The sequence below is a fragment of the Panthera uncia genome, chromosome C2, assembly GCF_023721935.1.
Source record: "Panthera uncia isolate 11264 chromosome C2, Puncia_PCG_1.0, whole genome shotgun sequence".
Taxonomy (NCBI): Eukaryota; Metazoa; Chordata; class Mammalia; order Carnivora; family Felidae; genus Panthera; species Panthera uncia.
The window spans coordinates 54,841,982-54,863,207 of record NC_064810.1 but is presented as its reverse complement, the minus strand read 5'-3'; the positions used below and the strand labels follow the sequence as shown (position 1 = coordinate 54,863,207).

General features: G+C 38.5%; 1 protein-coding gene across 1 annotated transcript in view; it reads left to right on the top strand.

Moving 5' to 3' along the window:
- Window positions 1-21,226, top strand: part of MORC1 (MORC family CW-type zinc finger 1) — a 164,869-nt gene that overhangs the window by 77,328 nt on the left and 66,315 nt on the right. Inside the window, 3 exon segments of the mRNA XM_049629169.1 lie at window positions 9,455-9,583; window positions 12,761-12,866; window positions 18,043-18,181. Coding sequence (XP_049485126.1) covers window positions 9,455-9,583; window positions 12,761-12,866; window positions 18,043-18,181 — 374 coding nt within the window.

Below are 21,226 nucleotides of genomic sequence, written 5' to 3'. Positions count from 1 at the left end.
CTGAATAAAGGACCCCATACATAACTAGCAGTAAATTAAATTTTCAGTTTTCTCAGGTACTTGTTCTAGAAATTAGGACTTTAATTCTGTGTGCATTAATTCCTAATTATTTTACCGATTTAATAAGCTTGTTGATTATTCAAACAAAAATCTCAAGATATGTATTGTTTTATAATTTTGAATATCACCTGTATGCTTGCAGCCATTTCCTGTTTACAAAATAAACTGAATTTTTTGATCGGAATACCTTGAGGATGTTCAAATGATATAATTCTCGAATTAATAAATTTTTAGTTTTCTTCATAGTACTCTTTATAGGTGGGTAGAAATATTTAAGATACATTTTTAAAAATCAAGTAATTTCCAAATTTTGAAATTCCAGCTCTTTTAATTGACTTCTGGATGGAAGGGCAATTAAATCCTCATTAAGATACATTAACAATAACATCAGTTATTAAAACCACATATGTAACCAAATGCCCATAATTATATATATCATACCACTAGTCAAGACTAACCTGATTTAATGAATTATTACTATTATTAATTTTATTATTTCTTGCCAGATTAGATAGATAAGGATTTTTTTCCAGCTTTATTGGGGTATAATTGACCAAAAAATTGTGGATACTTAAAATGTACAATATGATGATTTGATATACATATACATTATGAAATATTTACCATAATCACGTTAATTAATGCATCATTCACCTCACACAGTTGTCTTTTTTGTATGTGTGGAGTTAGATTGCTTAAGATCTACTCTCCTCACGAATTTCAAGTATACCCTTCAGTACTAACCACAGGCATCATGCCATACCTTGGATCCTCAGAACTTACTGATCTTATTAGTGAAAGCTTGTGCCGTGTGACCAGCATCTCCCTATTTCCCCTACCCTACAGCCACTGACAACTACCATTCTACTTTCTGTTTCTATGAATTCAACTTTCTTTTTTTAGATTTCCATATATGAAAGATACCATATACTGTTTGTTTTTCTCGGGCTTATTTCACTTAGCATAATGACCTTCATGTTGCAAATGGCAGTATGTCCAACTGTTTATGGCTGGATAATATTCTATCTATCTATATAATCATATTTTCATCTATCAATGGACATACAGGTTTCCATATTTCTATATCTTGGCTATGCTGCAGTGAACGTGATATTGAAGATCTCTTTAAGACACTGATTTCATTTCCTTCAGATATATGTCCAAAAGTGGGATTTCTGGGTCAGATAGTAGTTCTATTTTTAATATTTTGAGAAACCTCCATACTGTTTCCCATAATGGTTGTACCAATTTACATTCCCACCAGCAGTGCATGAGAGTTCCCTTTTCTCCACCTTCTCATCAACACTTGTATCTCTTCTTTTTTTTTTTTTTATTAAAAAAAATTTTTTTTTAACGTTTTTATTCATTTTTGAGACAGAGACAGAGCATGAATGGGGGAGGGTCAGAGAGAGGGAGACACAGAATCTGAAACAGGCTCCGGGCTCTGAGCTGTCAGCACAGGGGCCCGATGCGGGGCTCGAACTCATGGACCGCGAGATCGTGACCTGAGCCGAAGTCGGCGCTCAACTGACTGAGCCACCCAGGCGCCCCTCTTCTTTTTTTTTTTTAAAGTTAAGCTTTTCTTTTTTTAATATGAAATCTACTGTCAAATTGGTTTCCATACAACACCCAGTGCTCATTCCAACAGGTGCCCTCCTCAATTCCTATCACCCACTTTCCCTTCCCTCCCACCCCCCATCAACCCTCAGTTTATTCTCAGTTTTTAAGAGTCTCTTATGGTTGGGCTCCCTCCCTCTCTAACTTTTTGATAATAGCCATCCTACAAGGTGTGAGATTATATATTGTGCTTTTGATTTGCATTTCCCTGATGATAAACACCTTTTCAAGTACCTTTGGCCATTTGTATATCTTTGTTGTAAAACTGTATATTCAGGTCTTTTGCCCATTTTATTATCAGAGCGTGGGTATGTATGTATGTGTTTATTGCTGTTGGATTGTATGAGTTCCTTGCATATTTTAGATATTAACCCTTTATTAGATATATGGTTTGCAAATATTTTCCCCTTTCTGTATGTTGCCTTTCGTTTTGTTGATTGTTTTCTTTGCTGTATAGAAGCTTTTCTGTTTGATGTAGTCCCATTTGTTTTTTGTTTTCTTGTTATTTGTTTGCTTTTGTTACCTTTGCTTTTGGTGTTGTATCCAAAACAGACTAATCTCAAGAAGCTTTTTCCCTATGTTTTCTTTTAGGATTTTATGGTTTCAGGACTTAAAGTTAAGTCTTTAATCCATTTTGAGTTAATTTTTATATCTAGTGTCAGGCCCAGTTTCATTTTTTTTGCATGTGGATATCTAGTTTTTCCACTGCTTTATATTGAAGAGACTCTCCTTTCCCCATTGTGTGTTCTCAGTGCACTTGTCAAATATTAGTTGATCATATATGGGTGGGATTTATTTCTGGGCTTTCTGTTCTGTTCCATTGGTCTATGTGTCTGCCTCTATGCCATTACCATACTGTTTTAAATACACAGCTTTGTAATATGTTTTGAAATCAGGAAGGCTGAGGCAGCCAGCTTTGTTCTTCTTTTTCAAGATAGTCTTGGTTATTTGAGGTCTTCTGTGGTTCTATACAGATTTGGAGATTGTTTCTTGTACTTCTTTTTTATTGATTCTGTAGATTGCTTTGAGTAGTATGAACATTTAAAAAATATGAATTCATCCAACCCAACAACAGGGGTTATTCTTCCTTTATTTGGTATCTTTTCAATTTCTTTCATCAGTGTCTTACAGTTGTCAGTGTATTGGACATTTACCTCCTTGGTTAAATTTAATCTTAAGTATTATTTTTTAAAAAATATAATTTATTGTCAAGTTGGTTAACATACGGTGTATACAGTGTGCTCTTGGTTTTGGGGTAGATTCCCGTGATTCATCGCTTACCTACAGCACCCAGTGCTCATCCCAACAAGTGCTCTCCTCAATGCCTATCACCTCTCAGATTGTTCTCTGTGTTTAAGAGTCTCTTATGGTTTGCTTCTCTCTCTGTTTGAAGCTATTTTTTCCCCTTACTTTCCCCCATGGTTTCTGTTAAGTTTCTCAAGTTCCACATATGAGTGAAAACGTATGATATCTGTCTTTCTCTGACTAACTTATTTCACTTAGCCTAAGTTCCATCCACATTGTTGCAAATGGCAGGATTTCATTCTTTCTCATTGCCAAGTAGTAATCCATTGTGTTTATAAACCACATCTTCTTTATCCATTCATCAGTTGATAGACATTTGGGCTCTTTCCATAATTGGGCTATTGTTGAAAGCACTGCTATAAACATTGGGGTACATGTGCCCCTATGAATCAGCATTCCTGTATGCTTTGAATAAATTCCTAGTTGTGCTATTGCTGGGTCATAGTGTGGTTCTAATTTTAATTTTTTGAGGAAACTTCACACTGTTTTCCAGAGCAGCTGTACCAGTTTGCATTCCTACCAACAGTGCAAGAGGGTTCACATTTCTCCACATCCTCGCCAACATCTGTTGTTTCCTGAGCTGTTAATTTTAGACACTCTAACTGGTGTGAGGTGGTATCTCACTGTGGTTTTTATTTGTATTTCCCTGATGATGAGTGACGTTGAGCATCTTTTTATGTGTCTGTTGGCCATCTGGATGTCTTCTTTGGAAAAGTGTCTGTTCATGTCTTCTGCCCATTTCATCACTGTGTTATTTGTTTTTTGGGTGTTGAGTCTGGTAAGTTTATGGATTTTGGATACTAACCCTTTATCCAATATGTCATTTGCAAATATCTTTTCCCATTCCATTAGTTGCCTTTTAGTTTTGTTGATTGTTTCCTTTGTAGTGCAGATGCTTTTTATCTTGATGAGGTCCCAGTAGTTCATTTTTGCTTTTATTTCCCTTGCCTTCAGAGATGTGTTGAACAAGAAATTGCTGTGGCTGAGGTCAAAGAGGTTGTTGCCTGCTTTCTCCTCTAGGGTTTTTATGATTTTGTGTCTCACACTTAGGTCTTTCATCCACTTTGATTTTATTGTGTATGGTGTAAGAAAGTGGTCCAGTTTCATTCTTCTGCATGTTGCTGTCCAGTTCTCCCAGTACCATTTGCTAAAGAGACTGTCTTTTTTCCATTGGATACTCTTTCCTGCTTTGTCAAAGATTAGTTTGTCATACGTTTTTGGGTCCAATTCTGGGCCTATGTGTCTGTTTTTGTGCCAATACCATACTGTCTTGATGATGATAGCTTTGTAGTAGAGGGTAAAGTCCAGGATTGTGATGCCTCCCACTTTGGTTTTCTTTTTCAACATTACTTTGCAAATGGGAAAGTTTTCTTAATTTCTCTTTATTATCTCTTTTAGTTCATTGTTAGTGGCAGAAAAGCAACCGATTTTAGTATGTTGGTTTTGTATCCTTTGATTTACTGAGTTTTTTTTTTTTTTTGATGAGTTCTAACACTTTTTTGGGGGGAGTATTTAGATTTTCCATTTATACTATCATGTCATCTGCAAACCAGATTTTTTTTTTTTTTTTTTTACTTATTCACTTCTGATTTGAATGCTGTTTATTTTTTTCATATCTAATTGCTCTGGCTAGGACTTCCAGTACAACATTGATTAGAAGTGGTGAGGGTAGTCATCCTTGTCTTTTTCCTGATTGTGAAGAAAAGATTTTAACTTTTTGCTATTGAATATGATATTATATTAGCTGTTGGCTTGACATAATGGTCTTCATTGCGTTGAGGTACATTCCTTCTAAACCTAATTGGTTGAGAGTTTTTATCGTGAAAGGATATTGAATTCTGTCAATGTTCTTTTTTTTTGAATTGAAGTGTAGTAGACAACTTAACTTCGATTGCATACAAAAACTCTACCCTGTTACTCCCTTTCCCCGCAAACATTATTTGCTTTTTATTTCACAGTTCACGTTTTAAATATTGTGTATTCATTAAGAAATTATTAGAGCTATAGTTATCTTTAATACTTTTGTCTAACTCTTATAATAGAGTTAAATGATTTATACACCACCATCATAGTATTAGAGCATTCTGAATCTATATACATATTTTACCAGTGAGTTGTATATTTTCATGTTTTCAAGTTACTAAAATAGTGTCCTTTCATTTTAGCTTGAAGAATTCCCTGTAGCATTTCTTGTTACAGCAGGTCTACTGGTAATGAAATCCCTCAGCTTGTGTTTCAGAAATTCTAGGCATCTCTGTAATTTCTGAAGGACAGCTTTGCTGGGTAAATTATTCTTGGTTGGTAGGTCGTGGTGTTCTTGTCATTTTTTTCAGCACTTTGATTACATCATCCCACACTCTCATGGGTTGCAAAGTTTCTCCTAAAAAATCCACTGATAGCCTGGTGGAAGTTCCCTTTTATGGGAGCAATTTTTTTTCAGGGATATCTGTATAAATCTCTACAGACTGAATAATACATAAAAGAAAATAGAAACTGACATGATAAGGGGCACCTGGGTGGCTCAGCCGGTTAAGCATCTGCTTTCGGCTCAGGTCATGATCTTGCTATTCGTGAGTTTGAGCCCACATTGGGCTCCGTGCTGACAGTTCAGAGCCTGGGGCCTGCTTGGGATTCTGTGTCTCCTTCTTTCTCTGTCTCTCTCCTGCTCATGCTCTGTCTCTCCCTTTCTCAAAAAAAAAAAATAAATAAATAAATAATAAACATTAAAAAAATTAAAAAAAAAAAAAAGAAATTGACATGATAGGGTTCCTCATACTGCCAATCTCTGGCTTGCTTAATCCCGTTGATGAAGCATCTGCCTAGTCTTCAGTGTCCAGTCCTTGGAAACTGGTTTTAATAACATGTTGTAAGTTGTACATGTTTGAGTAGTTTCTATCTGAAGAAAAGTTGAAGTTCTGTTGAGAGTTAGAAAACGCCATTTCTGACCCTGAGTGAATAACTCTAGTTGTTTTCTTTGTCCTGATATCTACTCTACTAGTGTGTCTTCTATCAGGCCTGGTCATGATGTTTGGGCTACTGAATGTTCTATGTTTTGCTTTGATCGCCAGTTATTCTTCAGTATTATTTAGTCTTATAAGTAAACATTAAGCTCTATGTGTCTGCCTCTGAAAACAAGATCCTAACATAGCCACTGTCTTCAAGGATTTCACTCTCTAGAGGGAAAAATAGGCATAGAGTAAACTAAAATGTAATACATAGGTGTTAAAGAGTGGTATGATCACATAAACAAATAAACATCAATTTTTTTTTTTTTTTAAGGGGCACCTGGATGGCTCAGTCAGTTAAGTGTCCGACTCTTGATTGTGGCTCAGGCTGTGATCTCATGGTTTGTGGGTTCAAGCCCTACATCGAGCTCCATGCTGATGGTGCAGAACCTGCTTGGGATTCTGTTTCCCTCTCTCTCTGCCCCTCCCCTGCTTGCTCACTCTCTCAAAATAAATATGTAAACATTTTTAAAAATTAAAAAAAAAAAGAGTGGTGTATCACAGATTATCCTCCTACCCTTGAGAGGTGTGTGCTGGTGTTTCTAACATCCTAGTAGCTTCACAAACCTTAGAATATTTATGTTGGGGTTCATGGTTGATACTTGTTATAGAAGTGAGTTGGGCTGTGTTAACTGTGTTCAGTTAATGTTTCAGGAAGAGACATTATTTCACCTTCATTTTAAACCATAACAGCATATCAATAACATATTTTGTCAAGATTAGAAGCAGCATTTTTTGAGGGCTTGTTACGTGCAGAATGCTGACCTCTGTGTTGAAGGCATGCAAAGTTATAAAGCACAACTTCTCCTTTCAAAAGGTACAGCCTCCTTGGGGAAGCAATATTTAAAGAGAGGACAAATATAATGCAGCAGCAGCTTAAACTTCTGCAGAGTGCTGTAGGTTTAAAAAAATTTTTTTTAATGTTTATTTATTTATTTTTTTTTTGAGAGAGAGACAAAGTGTGAGCAGGGGAGGAGCAAAGAGAGAGGAAGACACAGAATCCGAAGCAGGGTCCGGGCTCTGAGCTGTCAGCACAGAGCCTGACGCGGGGCTCGAACTTACGAATGGTGAGATCGTGACCTGAGCCAAAGTTGGACACTCAACTGACTGAGCCACCCAGGTGCCCAAGAGTGCTGTAGTTTTTAACACACCTTCACGTTTATTCCTTATGATAACCCTGTAAAGCAAGTTATTGTAAACACTCACTTTATGATCAGAAAATTCAGTAGCTTCCCACAATTATACAACTAATGCGTGGCAGAGACAACACTTGAAGCCTCCTGACTTTAATCTAAACAGCAGCTCTTGCCTTGACACAGTAAGAACTGAGTAGTTCATGTGGAAATCAGAGAACAAGGTCTTACAAGCCCTGTGCAGACACCAAAGAACATTTCAGAATGTGGTGTGCAGTGAAGAAGTGGAGTCTGGGGGCTGGGGCAAGACTACCTGCTGAACAGTTAGCAAAAGCCAAGAGTTTGAGTTGAGAAAAGCCTAAGAACCAGAGTCCAAAGGGAAATTTGATGTGAGAGCTGTTAGCAGTTCCATGAAGAGACAAGGGAGGAGACCTGGGAATTTGTGAGGACAGCTTTCAGCCTGGCCCAATTTCATAGTTCCTTTGGAAGTCTGCATTCTTTCCTTGCTGCTCTTAATGGCACACAGCATTCTGGACCTAAATTTTAACAGGAACAGTAAGGGGTAAGGATGTTTATTTGTATTCTGCATAGATTATACAGTCCTGTGTTCAGGTTGTTGCATATATTTATTTCCAAGGTATGTATGTTAGACCCTCACTGTTTTGACCTTGTACATTGATGAAATGTTTTATATCTGCCACTTCTCAAGTGCTTAGTAGCCATGTGTGGTTAGTGGTTACCATATTGGACACAATGGTAAGCATAGGTTCTTTTTTTTAAAAAGCATTTTTAAAGTAATATGTGCCAGGTAAAAATATACAAAATGTTCAGGGGGTGCCTGGGTGGCTCAGTCCAAATCTCGGTTTCGACTCAGGTCATGATCTCACTGTTTCATGGGTTTGAGCCCGGCACCAGGCTCTGTGCTGGTGGTGTGGAACCTGTCTGGGATTCTCTCTCTCCCTCTCTCTCTCTGCCTCTCCCCACTCACGCTTTCTCCGTCTCTCTCAAAATATAAATAAACTTTTAAAAAATTAAAAAAACAACAAAGCATTCAGAAAGTTAAAAATGGAAAGTGAAAGTGTCTTCCTTGGCCTTCTCAACCTCTCAACCTCTCAACCTCTCTCCGGTAGCATCTACTATTAAAACTTCCTGTTGTTTCTTTTAGGAATAGAAAGGTGTGCCTATCAAAATTGTGTATGTATAAGCTTTTAATAAATGACAAAAATTGATTATACAAGGTATTCTGTTTTATGTCTTTAAAAAAAAAAATATCATTAACGTTCTATCCAAAAGGTCTTGAAACAGCTGTGCATTTAGCTCTAACTACCTGTTTTAAAGGTCGCCTTGTATCTCCTTGTTTGGAAATAGCATTTACCATTTCCTCTTTAGGCTTTTATGTTATTTCCACTTTTTGTTGTTGTTCTTGCCATTCCAAACAGTGTTGTAATACATATTGTGTGTTTATTTATTTTGTGTGTTTGTAGGGAAGAGTCCTACCAGTGCAGTTGCTGGATCAAAGGATAAGAACACAACCTCTTAAGAAGGGCTCCTGATGGTCCTCCTTGACAAGTGTTGTTTCTAAGCAAGGAGGGAGTATAGAATCTGGGCCAAGGCTAGGGCATAAAAGACTGGAAGGAAAAAGAACCAGAGCTAAAATAAAGATGAAGAAACTGTGGCTATGAGGCCAGATGATAAATATCTATACCAATGGTCTTTTTTTTTTTTTATGTTTATTCAGTTTTGAGAGAGTATAAGCAGAGGAGGGGCAGAGAAAGTGGGGGACAGAAGATCCAAAGCAGGCTCTGTGCTGACAGCCGAGAGGCCAAAACAGGGCTTGAACTCATGAACTATGAGACTGTGACCTGAGCCGAAGTCGGATACTCAACCAACTAAGCCACCCAGGCACCCCACTAAACCAATAGTCTTCAGGGTGGCCTTTAAGTTTAACAAGTACAGTTGCTTCTGGGAGTATTTAAGAAAAGAGCCTTAAATATCAATGTATTTTATTGCAATAGTAGAGGTATGTATATGCTTTTATAACTGCTAGTGTTTTTAATTTTGTTATAAAAATATTGTGCCATTATAACAAATATAATAATATGTTGATTGTATTTAGGTTGGGAAATGCGAGAAAGTATAAAGAAGACAAATTTCACTCATACTCAGAGAAGACTAATGTTAATACTTTTATTTCTTATTTCTGTCTATGTACTAGTTTTTACATAGTTGAGATCGTACTGTATATACACGTGTTTGTATTCAACTTTGCTTATCAATCCTGATCTTGTTGATTTATTTTCTTTCATTAATTTTTGCCTTTTTTTTTTTTTTTAGGTAATAGAAATCTAACACGGTTTTGGAATGAATTTGGATACCAGAATAATAAGGATGGAGAGAAATCTTTAGATTCTATTCAGTATCAAAGAAGACAAGCCATGGCCATACCATTCATCATTCAGTGTGGTGAGTGTTGAATTCCATTCCAATCAGCAAACACTTAGTGAGTCAATATGCAAGTCATTGTGTTAAAAATGGGGTGTGAGAAAGACAAAGGTGGGTAGGATAGGGTTCTTGCTTTCAAAGGGGTTAGGGCCTAGGAGAGAGGTTAAGATACACATGAAACGAATTGTAATAAAAATGAAAATTAGGTAAGTGACGTCAAAGAGGCATAAAATTATTTGAGGATTCCAAAAGGGAGGTGGAGGAAGTTGAGGCCAGGCTTTGTGATAGAGGTAGCTTGTGCTATGGTCTTTAAAGTAGAATTTTTTTTACCTTCTTCGATGTGGCCTCCTCTCTCCCTTTGGTTGTGGAGTTTGTTCTGCCAGTCATTAGGTCCGTCAGGTCTATTCCTGGAGCATTCAGGATGATTTGATAGTTATCTGGTTGTGTTCATGGGACAAGGTGAGCCTAGGCTCCTTCCGCTCCCCCACTGTCTTCCTCTACCTCTGTCTAAGGTAGAATTTTGACAGGCAGAGATGTAGTGGGACATGTGTGTTAATATCAAGCGGATACTTCAACTAAAATTTTTGTCATAGAATAATAGATACAGTCGTTCAAAAAATTTTAATATGTAGCACTGTGTTAACTAGTACTTAGAAGTTAGCTACTGAATGGATGATGAATTAATAATAAAAGCTAAGAGTAGGTTGAGTAAACTTTAATTAGAGTGACTTAAAGGCCAGAGTAAGGAGTGTTTACTCTGATAAGTAATGAAGAGTCTTTGGAAGTGTTTCAGTATAAGAACAACAGACATCACTGAAGCATTCAGCACTTAGTGCATGTCTCTGATACATCTACCAGCCACTATACAGAGGGTTAGAGAACTAAAGACACTCTCTTCTATCTGCAAGGAGTCTGCCATCCAGTGGAGAAGGCAGCCAGGCAAACAAAGAAAGTGCACGCCGTGTGCACAATTTTGTAGTTGTTTACACAGTGTCAAGGGAACACTTCTCCGACCTCATCCCTGGGATGATCCAAAGAGGACCTGACTGTCGTTTGTAACTTGTAGGAAGCTTGCTCTGGCAGCTCAATGCAGGATGATTTGGAGGAGAGCTAGAGCAAAGGTTGAGGTCAGATTATGCCATGGGCATAATCCAGGATCCAGGGGAGAAATTGTACGTTTGAAGAAGGGCATAGCCGTGGGATTTGAGAAGAACATACATGGCATGTATTTAGAAGGTATAATTGAGGAAATTGATGACTATATGCAACAGTCTATTGGATGGTATTAATAATAGCTGAAAATTTCTGTGTGTTTTTGATGTTTGCGGGGTACTGTCAGAATCCAGCCTCTAGTACCCAAGAGCTGTATGAAATTGGGCAAATTCCTTACCTTCTTTAAGCCTCAGTGTTTAGACTCTTAAAATGGGGTTAGCATTTGTAGCTAAATCATACAGTTTGATGAAAATAATATGAATTAACACATGCAAAATTTACTAAGTGCTTAGGATGGCATATTAGGGTCCTCCAGAGAACCAGAACCAAAAGGAGAGGTGAATAGATGGATAGATATTAATTATAGGGAATTGGTTCACATGATTAAGGAGACTAAAGAGTCCCGAGACCTGCAGTCAGCAAGCTGGAGACCCAAGAGAGCCATTGATTTAACTCCAGTTTGAGGCTGAAGGCCTGAGGGCCAGGAGACCCAGTAATATGGTTCGAGTCTGAATGTTGACAGCCTTGCTACCCAGGACGAGCCGATGTTTTAGTTTGAATCGGAAGTCAGGAAAAAACTGATGTCTCAGCTCAATGTGAGGACAGTCAAGAAGAAAAAGTTCCTTCTTTCTTAGAAGGAACTCTAAGAAGGTTACTCTTTCTTAGTAACCCTTTTGGAGTTCTATTCAGGCCTTCAGGCCCACATTAGGAAGGGTAATCTTTTTAACTCAGTCTACCAATGCAAGAGTTGTTCTCATCCCAAACACCCTCAAAGACACACTCAGAATAATGTATGGCCAAATATCTGGGTATGCCACGGCCCAGTCAAACTGACACATAAAATTCAGCATCATAAATAGTGCCTCGCAATGTTGGCTCTTAAAATTGTTATGTCATTTAATCCTTAACAATTCCTTTAGGTAAGTGCTAATATTAATATCTTGTTACAGATAATGATACTGAAGCACAGAGAAGTAGTTCATCCAGAATCATGGAGGTAGCAAGTGGTAGAACTATTCCAGTTCTCTTTAAAAAAAAAAACTTTTTTAATGTTTTTATTTATTTTTGAGAGAGAGACACAGAAAAAGAGTGCAGGCTGTGGAGGGGCAGAGAGACAGGGGCACAGAATCCAAAGCAGGCTCCAGGCTTCGAGTGGTCAGCAGAAAGCCCGACACGGACCTCAAACCCACGAACCGTGAGATCGTGACCTGAGCCGAAGTTGGAAGCTTAACCGACTGAGCCAGCCAGGCTCCTGAGCTATTCCAGTTCTTAACCATTGTGACTTGAACGCTGTGTGACTTGAACCAGTGTGCAAACTGTTTCCATCATAGACGAACAGGGAAAATGTTTACCTAAGAGCCATGAGCTGTGTATGTGGATAGAATTCAGGATTAGCATTAATCCTGGAAAGAGTGGGGTCCCTTGGTCCTATAGGCAGGAAGGAGTGAAAGGAAGAAATAGACAAATGAGGTCAGAAACCAAACTGTAGGCTGGAGAGTGGAATAAGAGCAGGAGACAAACACAGGAAAAAAAACTGAATTGTTCAGAGAACTTGATTTTCCTTGTTATGTTAGTCATGTGGTTGGAGATGGAAAGTGGTGTTGGCAGCAGAGAAATACTGAATCAGAGAAAATGGAAGAGTCAAGTCACTAGAAATGTTCCCCTGTTCAAGAAGAGGTGGAGAGGAATCTATTAGTTAAGATTCTTTTGGCTAAAACTAGCAGAAACCAACTGGAAAGAACTTAAGCAATAACAACAATGACAAAACAATAATAATAATAATTTATTGGTGGTGGTGCCCCAGTGTAGCTCATAGAATCCCAGACTAGTTATGCTATCAAATATAAAAGGTATGTGATGATAGATTAACTTGCTTTGTTTCAAAAGATAGCTCATACTTTTGGTATGTGCAATCAGCCATGTAACTGTGCTAGGTTCACTTCTGATTGTGGTCTTTCTTGTGTGTGATTTTGTTTTCATTCTCAGATCTTTGCCTTAAATGGAGAGTCTTGCCTTCTTCTATCAATTATCAGGAAAAAGAATTTTTTGATCTCTGGATTTGTGCAAATAATCCTAACATCTTGGAAAACAGGTAGTTTTTGATAGTTTTCTAAAATTCTTTATCCATTTTTAATTCCTAACATAATTATGTATGAGACTAGGAAATTTCAGCTATAGATATCATAGCTTAATAGCTATCATCCCTGTGAACTGTTTCTATCTCTTTGCCACCTATGGAGAGACACTTTGTTAATGTACTTTGCCATCAAGATAAGAGACCTGGATGTAACTATTTGCAAACTTTGGGGACGTGCAGCTGTGTGCAACGTGTGCAGCAGGAGACCATGACCCAGTGTTTGAGTTCTGCCTTCCAGTTCATTTTCACACAATGTATGGCTTTATCATAAAGGAGTCTTATCCAGAGGGTGTCTCCAGGGGCACTAGCCTGTTAGACCATGTGCTTTTTTCTGTTTAAGTCACATATTGATTTCATTGCTTTGTGCTCCTGGAGGAAGAAGTTCAGACTAAAACAGGAAAAAGACTGATTAAGTATTGATGAATGTCACTGTTATTACTGGCCTGTTAGACTTCTGTGACCTTCCTTGGGGAGAAAAGAGTGAGTACCCCCTTTTAATGAAGGCACCCCTAATTCAAACATTGCTTCTCCATAGAGTTTGTCCTAAGTTTTTGGCCTGCATAAGTGGATCAATATTGCAAATATAGACATTAGTGTAATAATTCCTGTTTGGTTATTTTTATCTAGTCTTAAAACAAACAAACAAACAAACAAAAAACCAAGAGAGAGAAAATTAAAAAAAAATTTTAGAAACTGCTGCTAAAACCCCTTTCACCTGGAGTCCTCAGGTTAGCCATATTTAGAGACTAAGGAGAATGCCATTTGGATGTAAATTTTAAAAAATAAAAAAATAAAATTAAAGAAAAAAGAGGGGAAAAAAAGGAAAATGCCAGAAGTGGTAAGGACTCTTAGATGGCCTGGGGGTTTTCAGTCTTATTTCTTGTTTTACAGGAGAACTTGCTTGTTTGTTTGTTTGTTTTCCAAATAACACTTATCTCACACCCCAAATCTATAAGATAAGTGCAGAACTTTCCTGATTGAAATGGAAGCTGGAAATCTGGGGGCCAAAGACATCCACTTATCATTTCTGTTCTATGCTCTCTGTACAAAGCTCTGGGGAGCTTAGAGCTTTGAGCTTTAGAGCTGCAGCGAGCATGATTAGACACTACTGATCTGGTCTCATTCCTTCATTTTACAGAAGTGAAAGCTGAAACCCAGATGGGGGCTGAGAAACATGTTGCTAAAGCTACTGGCCAGGGTCTTCTGACTTGTCACTAGTTTCTAGCCCTAACTTGAAACTTAAATATTTCCCACATAGGAACCATGAGTTGGCTCAATTTCAGTATTTAGAATAGTTAATAGTATTGATCCCTTCCTGTGAGGTAAAAACTTTTCATGCAACATTAGGATAGTGTTTAGAGTTCTGACTCTGAGGCCAGGCTGCCTGGGATTGACGCCTGGCTCCATTAGCTGTGAAACCTTGAACAGGTAACAGAACCTCTCTTGAAATTGACTTTCTATCATTTAGGATGGGGTGTAACCATAGTACCTTTTGTATCTTCTCTGGGTCCAGCTGAGTCCCTTAGAAAGACAATTTACTAAGTTTCTGGTTACTGGGGGCTTCTTAGTTATAAGAATTGAGGTCCCTCCCCACATGTCTAACATATATCTATGACTTCTTAGCCCAGCCTTGGGCATTCTTGGACTCACAGAACTGGGATCTGTCCTCTACAGCTTTCTTTACCTCCAGCTTACCATTGTCCCTGGATTGGCACACTCTCACCCTCTTCTTGAAATGTGGTGATGCCATCAGAGAACATAGCAAAATTAGTTTCAAAGCTGCATTACAGTGCCCCTTGTGATGACAGGCAAGATAAATTTAGCCACATTGACAGAAAACTGATGGTCTCTCAAAGCCTAAAATGCAGAGAGTCATCTTATATTTATAATTTATGTCCTTGATTCTTGAAATATGCTGACATAATTTTGACCATGTGTATTTCATTTGCACTGAAAAGATTAGGACAAAAAATATGCTTAATGTGCCAGCAAGAGATTTAGGAGATATATAAAGAAAAACTCTTGATTATGAGGGCAATTACTAGAGAGTTGACACTTTATTGAAAGTCATTAATAGTTCCAATTCAATATGGTAGGATGGACCTATGTACTTTGAGAATACACCATGAAATAGCAACACCCTGTGCCATTGGATTTGGATAGAATCACATGAAATTGGTGTATTAAAGTGATGAGAAATGCAGTATAGTTTTTAGACAACATTTGATGAATGGAAGGCCAGAGTAATGGCAAAAAGTGGCATCATCTGTATTTATAGAAAATATAGTGTTATGGTAAGCAGTTAATTGCCAATTGTCAGTAGGGTTAATAGCAATGAACAGCATTTGAATGAACAATCTGTGTAACCAGAATTTAGGCAGGAAATATAATAACAGCTTTTTCTTACAAAGCAATTACATATGTTATCTCATTTCCCGTTTACAATAACTGTATGAACTTTCACCATTTCTCAGAGGAGGAAACGGACTAAGAGAGGCCCCATGACTTGTCCAGGATTCCTCTCCAGAGCTAAAATTTGAAGCTAAAGCTGTAGGTGTAAACTTGTACTCTTTCTGCCTTATCACATCCAGTCTCCAAAGGCATCCTCTTTGTGTGTGTTTCAAATTTTTTTTGAGTAACATTACACACAATGTTATGTTAGTTTCAAAGTGTACAACACAGCGATTCAACATCTATATACCTTGCTCTATGTTCACCACAGGTGTAGCTACCATCCCTCACCATACAACACTATTACAGTATCGTGGACTATATTCCCTACACTGTACCTTTTATGCCTGAGACTTATTCATTCCATCACTGGAAGCCTGTATCTCCCACTGCCCTTCACCCATTTTGCCCATGCCCCACCCCTTTCCCTCTGGCAACTGTCGGTTTGTTCTCTGTATCTATAGGTCTGATTCTGCTTTTTATGTATTCGTTTGTCTTGTTTTTTTAGATTCTGAAGGCATCCTTTTATATTTCAGGAAGCCTAATGCCAGTTATATACGCTATAGTGACAAAACATACCATTTTACAAATGGTAGTATTCAGAGTTGACCCAGCAGGTAAAATGAAACCATTCTTTTTTGGACCACCAGAGCCTGTTTTTCGTTTCCACTTTATTTTTATTTTTAAAATGAAATTTATTGTCAAATTGGTTTCCATACAACACCCAGTGCTCATCCCAAAAAGTGCCCTCCTCAATACCTATCACCCACCCTCCCCTCCCTCCCACCCCCCATCAACCCTCAGTTTGTTCTCAGTTTTTAAGAGTCTCTTATGCTTTGGCTCTCTCCCTCTCTAACCTCTTTTTTTTTCTCTCTTTTCTTTTCTTTTTTCTTCTTCTGAGGGAGGCTAGACATTTTTTATCACAGTAGCTGAGAAATAGGTATCAGTATACTTCCATTCCATTCATGCTCTGTGTTTATCTGCATTTATAAATGGGGATCACCAACAGGGTAAGAATGATGCTTATCATTTGACTGAACCAAAGAAGTCTGCATTGTGAGAACGATATTTAAAAATATTCATGGGTCGTGTTGCAAGTTAAAATTTAATTTGCTTCCCAAAATCTTTAACTAAAGATAATTGACAGGATTGTGTTTTATTAAAATACTTGAGGTTATTCTTTTCTGAATAAAAACTGCACGTTGCCACAGGGTTTTTGCTCAAAATAGAAACCTCTATAGGTACCACCCCACAGATGTCTTCAAATCAGCACTGCAGGTAGCTGTACATATAGTAGATACCCCCTGATTTGTTTAGTTGCCTCCTCTGTTTGAAACTCACAATAACAGCGAATACCATATGTGGGTAGAATTAAGTGCTTTTTCACAGTCCTGCTTGAATTTGACCACAGTTCCTCACTCCCTTCTCCTAAGGGGCAAGAAAAATATACCCTGAAGCCCTGAAAAACACAAATCATGGGTTTGATCAGCTCTGCTTCTCCAGCACTGTTTCAGCTGGGAGAAGGCCCTAATCTTGGCCCCCTCCTTCCTGTCCCAGCTTCACAACACATTTATTTCATACAAACTTTGTCCCTTCCCCCTTATTTTTGGTTCGTGTAAATAAGAGAAAAACCCTCGTGTAAAACAGGCTCTCAGAATTCACCTTGACATTTTGCCCCACTTCTGAACATGCCCAGTCATGCCCTGACTAAAAGCCATGCCTGGTGGGAGTTGAACTTTTTTTCCTTGACAAGCCTTGCTATCAAGAGAAACAATATCACATATCAATTTTTTTATAGTTTGGCTAACTCAAGTCTACAGAACATAGCCATGTGACCAAGAGTAGGAAAATAACAAAACAAAACAAAACAAAATACCCCAAACCTCCCAAGCCATATGTTTCAAAGGTGGTTAGTATTTTTATGGAACCATAACGAGGGAGGCTCTTGTCCACGGTCTGCCTACTGTTCATTTACATACAGTTCTACTTGATTATATACTACGTGTGTTAACCAACTAGTGATTAGAAACAGCACAGCAGTAAGACTGGGCAGCACAGAGGCCCCTGCAAGTGTGTTTACCACAACAGCAGGGAGAGAAGGGCGGGAGCTGGGAGCACGCTGCAGCCAGGGTGTGGGGCTGATCGGTGATGAAGGGCTGTGCACGGCTCCGTAAGCCCCCAAGGCTGTGACTGAGTGACTGCATGGCACCACAGTGGTCACAGTGCTTCACAGCCCTCCTGAGTTCTCAAACAAGGGATCCATGTGTTCCAGAGCAGAATTATTTGGTGTCATTAAGAGAGACATGGAGATTTCTCTCCAAAGTTTCTTGGGGAAAAAATGTTTGGCAATAATGAGATAAGCTTCAATTATCTGAGGACATCTTTGCAAAAGGCCTCATTTCATGATAATGCAGGATAAATGAAGCATTGGTAAAGTAATGAAGGTTCTCCCATTCTTGTAAATATACCACCCTCCACATTTTCCCTTAAGCTCTTTTCCATGCAGGCTGGAGACGTAATGTCATGTATTGCCAAAAGTCATCAATACAGTGCTCTTCCTTTGTAGTCACGTTTTGGATATAAGGCGTAAGGAGTATCTGTTCATAGAAGTAAGTCATCTTTCACAGACAATAAACAGTTTGATATTTCCTCCTGATGTTGTTTCTTGTTGATCGTGAAGTTGTCATCAGGCAGAAAGCCTACCTTCCATCCCCCTGGGCACCATGAGCAGAGTGTCACCATCAAAAAATGAGAAGGAGAAACAACTTCGAGAGGCAGTCCAAAGGTACCACAATCGACTGGCAGAACAGCAGCCACAGGTGAGCTGTTGTTAATTCTTTCCAAAATCTACCCAAACTCTTTGAGCTGTTGGTTTTATGTGTGCACATGAACTAAAGTGGTTGTTTCCTTCTTTTTTTGTCCCCTGCTTTTCATTTTGGGGCTAAGGACTGTTTGGGAGGGAGCACAGTGCCCCAGGGGCTCAGAAAGGGAGGTGAGTTGTTAAAAAAAATACTACCTGTGACATTTAAGCCCATCTACACAGCAGTGCACGTGAGGAGTAGGAAGATTTATTTCCACCTACAAATTCACATAGAGTCTGGTATAGGCGACATGGTCAAGACTGGGGCATAAGTCTGTATGTTTCCCAAGATTGTGTTCTTCCCTGAGAGTCGGTTTTTGAGGTGAAGAATTGGTCTTTTAAAAAATATTAGCCTATTAATATAGAAACTCAATGTCACTTAATTGTTAAGAAAATTCAATAAATAAGACATTACTATCAGTAAATGTAAGAAACCATGACAATTTCAAGTGAAAGAAAAAGTGGCATGCAGAAATATTATTTTAATCTCTTAACTAATAAAGGAATTAGATCTCTGTTTACTTTATAGATTTAACACCCAAATTCAGCATTTTTAAATATAGCCTGTCAACTTCCTCAAATAGAACCTGAGGAGGTCAGCAGCCTATGTCCAAATGTGTTGACCTCTCTGTAAATGTCAGGAAATAAAATACTTGAATAGAAAATTCTCTTATGGAGCAGGGAGAATGATCCTCAGGCTTAATACCTTATTATTATGTGTCTCCCTGTGCTTTTTAGAAGATAAACTTTCTTTTCCACCTCATTTCATCTTCTTACCTCTCCCACTTTGCTAGGGATCTGCTGTGCAGATCAGCCCAGCCACCACTTGGGATCACAACCAAAGAAACCTGACCCTTCCTGTTAGTCTGGAGTCTCTGGGTTTCTCAGGAAGACCTGACTGAGAGTCGCTTTGCAAACATATTCTCTTAAGCATTCCCTGTCCCCTGAAACTGGTGAAAATTTCTACAGTTCTTAGAGCCTCTAGTCGTGGGTTTGATAACACAGGTCAGAAGTAAAGGTATCATAGCCTGCAGTTATTTTAATCAACAAGTAGGTACAGTCAGATCTTTCCAATGTGGAATGTCTTCATTTGTTTTTCATTTCTTGTTTACTACTCCTGTAGATTTGTGAAGACAGACAGCATATCCTGAATTGATTCTATCTTTATTGCAGTCTCTGGATACTTTTTTCTTTCCAATGGAGGAAGTCAGAGCTGACCCTTGGATAGTAATAGTTGCCAGTTGCAAAGACTTAAATTACCCTTTTGCTTGTTTAGTATTGGCTGTTTTATTCATTACTAAGGTAGAGATTTTGATGGTAGCTGTTGGGGTAACATTTGGGCCATCCATTCTGCTTATTCTTTCTTTCTTGGTAGTTGAGTTTTTCATAACGAATTTGATCCAGGTTTATAGATTCAGTCTGTTTTAAATTTAAACAAAGAAGTTTAGCGGTACTTGCATAGAGACTTGCTGCCATCAGTTCAAAGGATGTAAGAATCCTCACCCTCCTCGTCCTCTTTTGTGAAAATAATCTTAACATATTCAACTCACTTTCAACACTCAGTGCCCTTAGCTGACCCTGTTTTGGAGCTAATCAAGGAAAGCTTTGTTTAAGGTTCACCAGCCGTAGGCAACCAGTTAATTTTGAGGTGATCATTGAGCACACACTTGCCTTTGGGTCTGTCCCATGCTAGGCATTGTGGGAAATACAGAGTAACTCTAATACCACAGCATGAGCTCTGTGAGCTCAGGGATAACCTTGGTTTTGTTTACTGTAAATCTGTTACCGAGAACTGTTCCTGGAAAGTAGTAAGTACTCAATAAATAGTTGTTGAATCAATAATAGAACACACGTTCAGATAATAAACAGTCCTTTTGCAGACCGAGTCTAACAGCTGTTTGAAAATTAGTGACCAGGGGTGCCTGGGTGGCTCAGTTGGTTAAGTATCCAACTCTTAGTTTCAGCTCAAGTCTTGATCTCACAGTTCATTAGTTCAAGTCCCACAATGCGCTCTGTGCTGGTGGCACAGAGCCTGCTTGGGGTTCTCTCTCTCTCTCTCTCTCTCTCTCTCTCTCAAAATAAATAAACTTAAAAAAAAAAGAAAATTAGTAACCACTGTAACATAATACTAGTTCAGTACTTGTCTGATCATAACTGAAACTACGATAGAGGTTTATTACAGGGAGAGAGTGGGGCAGCTTCAGTCAAAAAAAGGTTCAAAGAAGGAATGGCAGGGGCACCTGGGTGGCTCAGTTGGTTGAGCATCTGACTTTGGCTCAGGTCATGATCTCAAGGTTCGTGAGTTCAAGCCCCGCATTGGGCTCTGTGTGGGCAGCTTGGAGCCTGGAGCCTGGTTCGGATTCTGTGTCTCCCTCTTTCTCTCTGCCCCTCCCCAGCTTGCACTCTGTCTCTTCCTCTCTCAAAAATAAATAAACATTAAAAAAAATTAAAAAAAAAAAAAAAAGAAGGAACGGCAATTAACTTGTGTCTTGAAGTTTATTTAGGGTGAAGAGAGGGAAATGACCGGGCAGGCATTCTAGGTGAGAAAAACATTATAAACGAAGACTTGGAGATTAGCACTGACTTGTTCCTTCATGGTGCCAATCCTCTAAATTACATGCTAAACTTATGTATTTTAAAAAATAGACTCAGCATCTGTGTGACATGTCTCTCTTTTAAAAACTGTGTAACTCATTATAAAATATGGTAATTGCTGAATAGAAGACCTCTGGAAGGTGACCTCAATTCCCCTTTTACAAAAATAACCCATGAAAGTATTCAAAAAACTGTATTTTGGTGATAGCTGCCAGATGCCAGAAACAAGACTCAAAACTGCCCAATAGTCATTGTGAATTACTCTCTTCCTGACCACCTTTCAGATGAAGTTCTGTTAGAATATAACATGGGCAAGGGTGCCCAGAAAAATAGGGCCTTAGTGCCATTCAGGTGAAGTGCAGACATGATTCAGGTGTGGGGTAGATATCACTGGAAAATCAGGAACTGG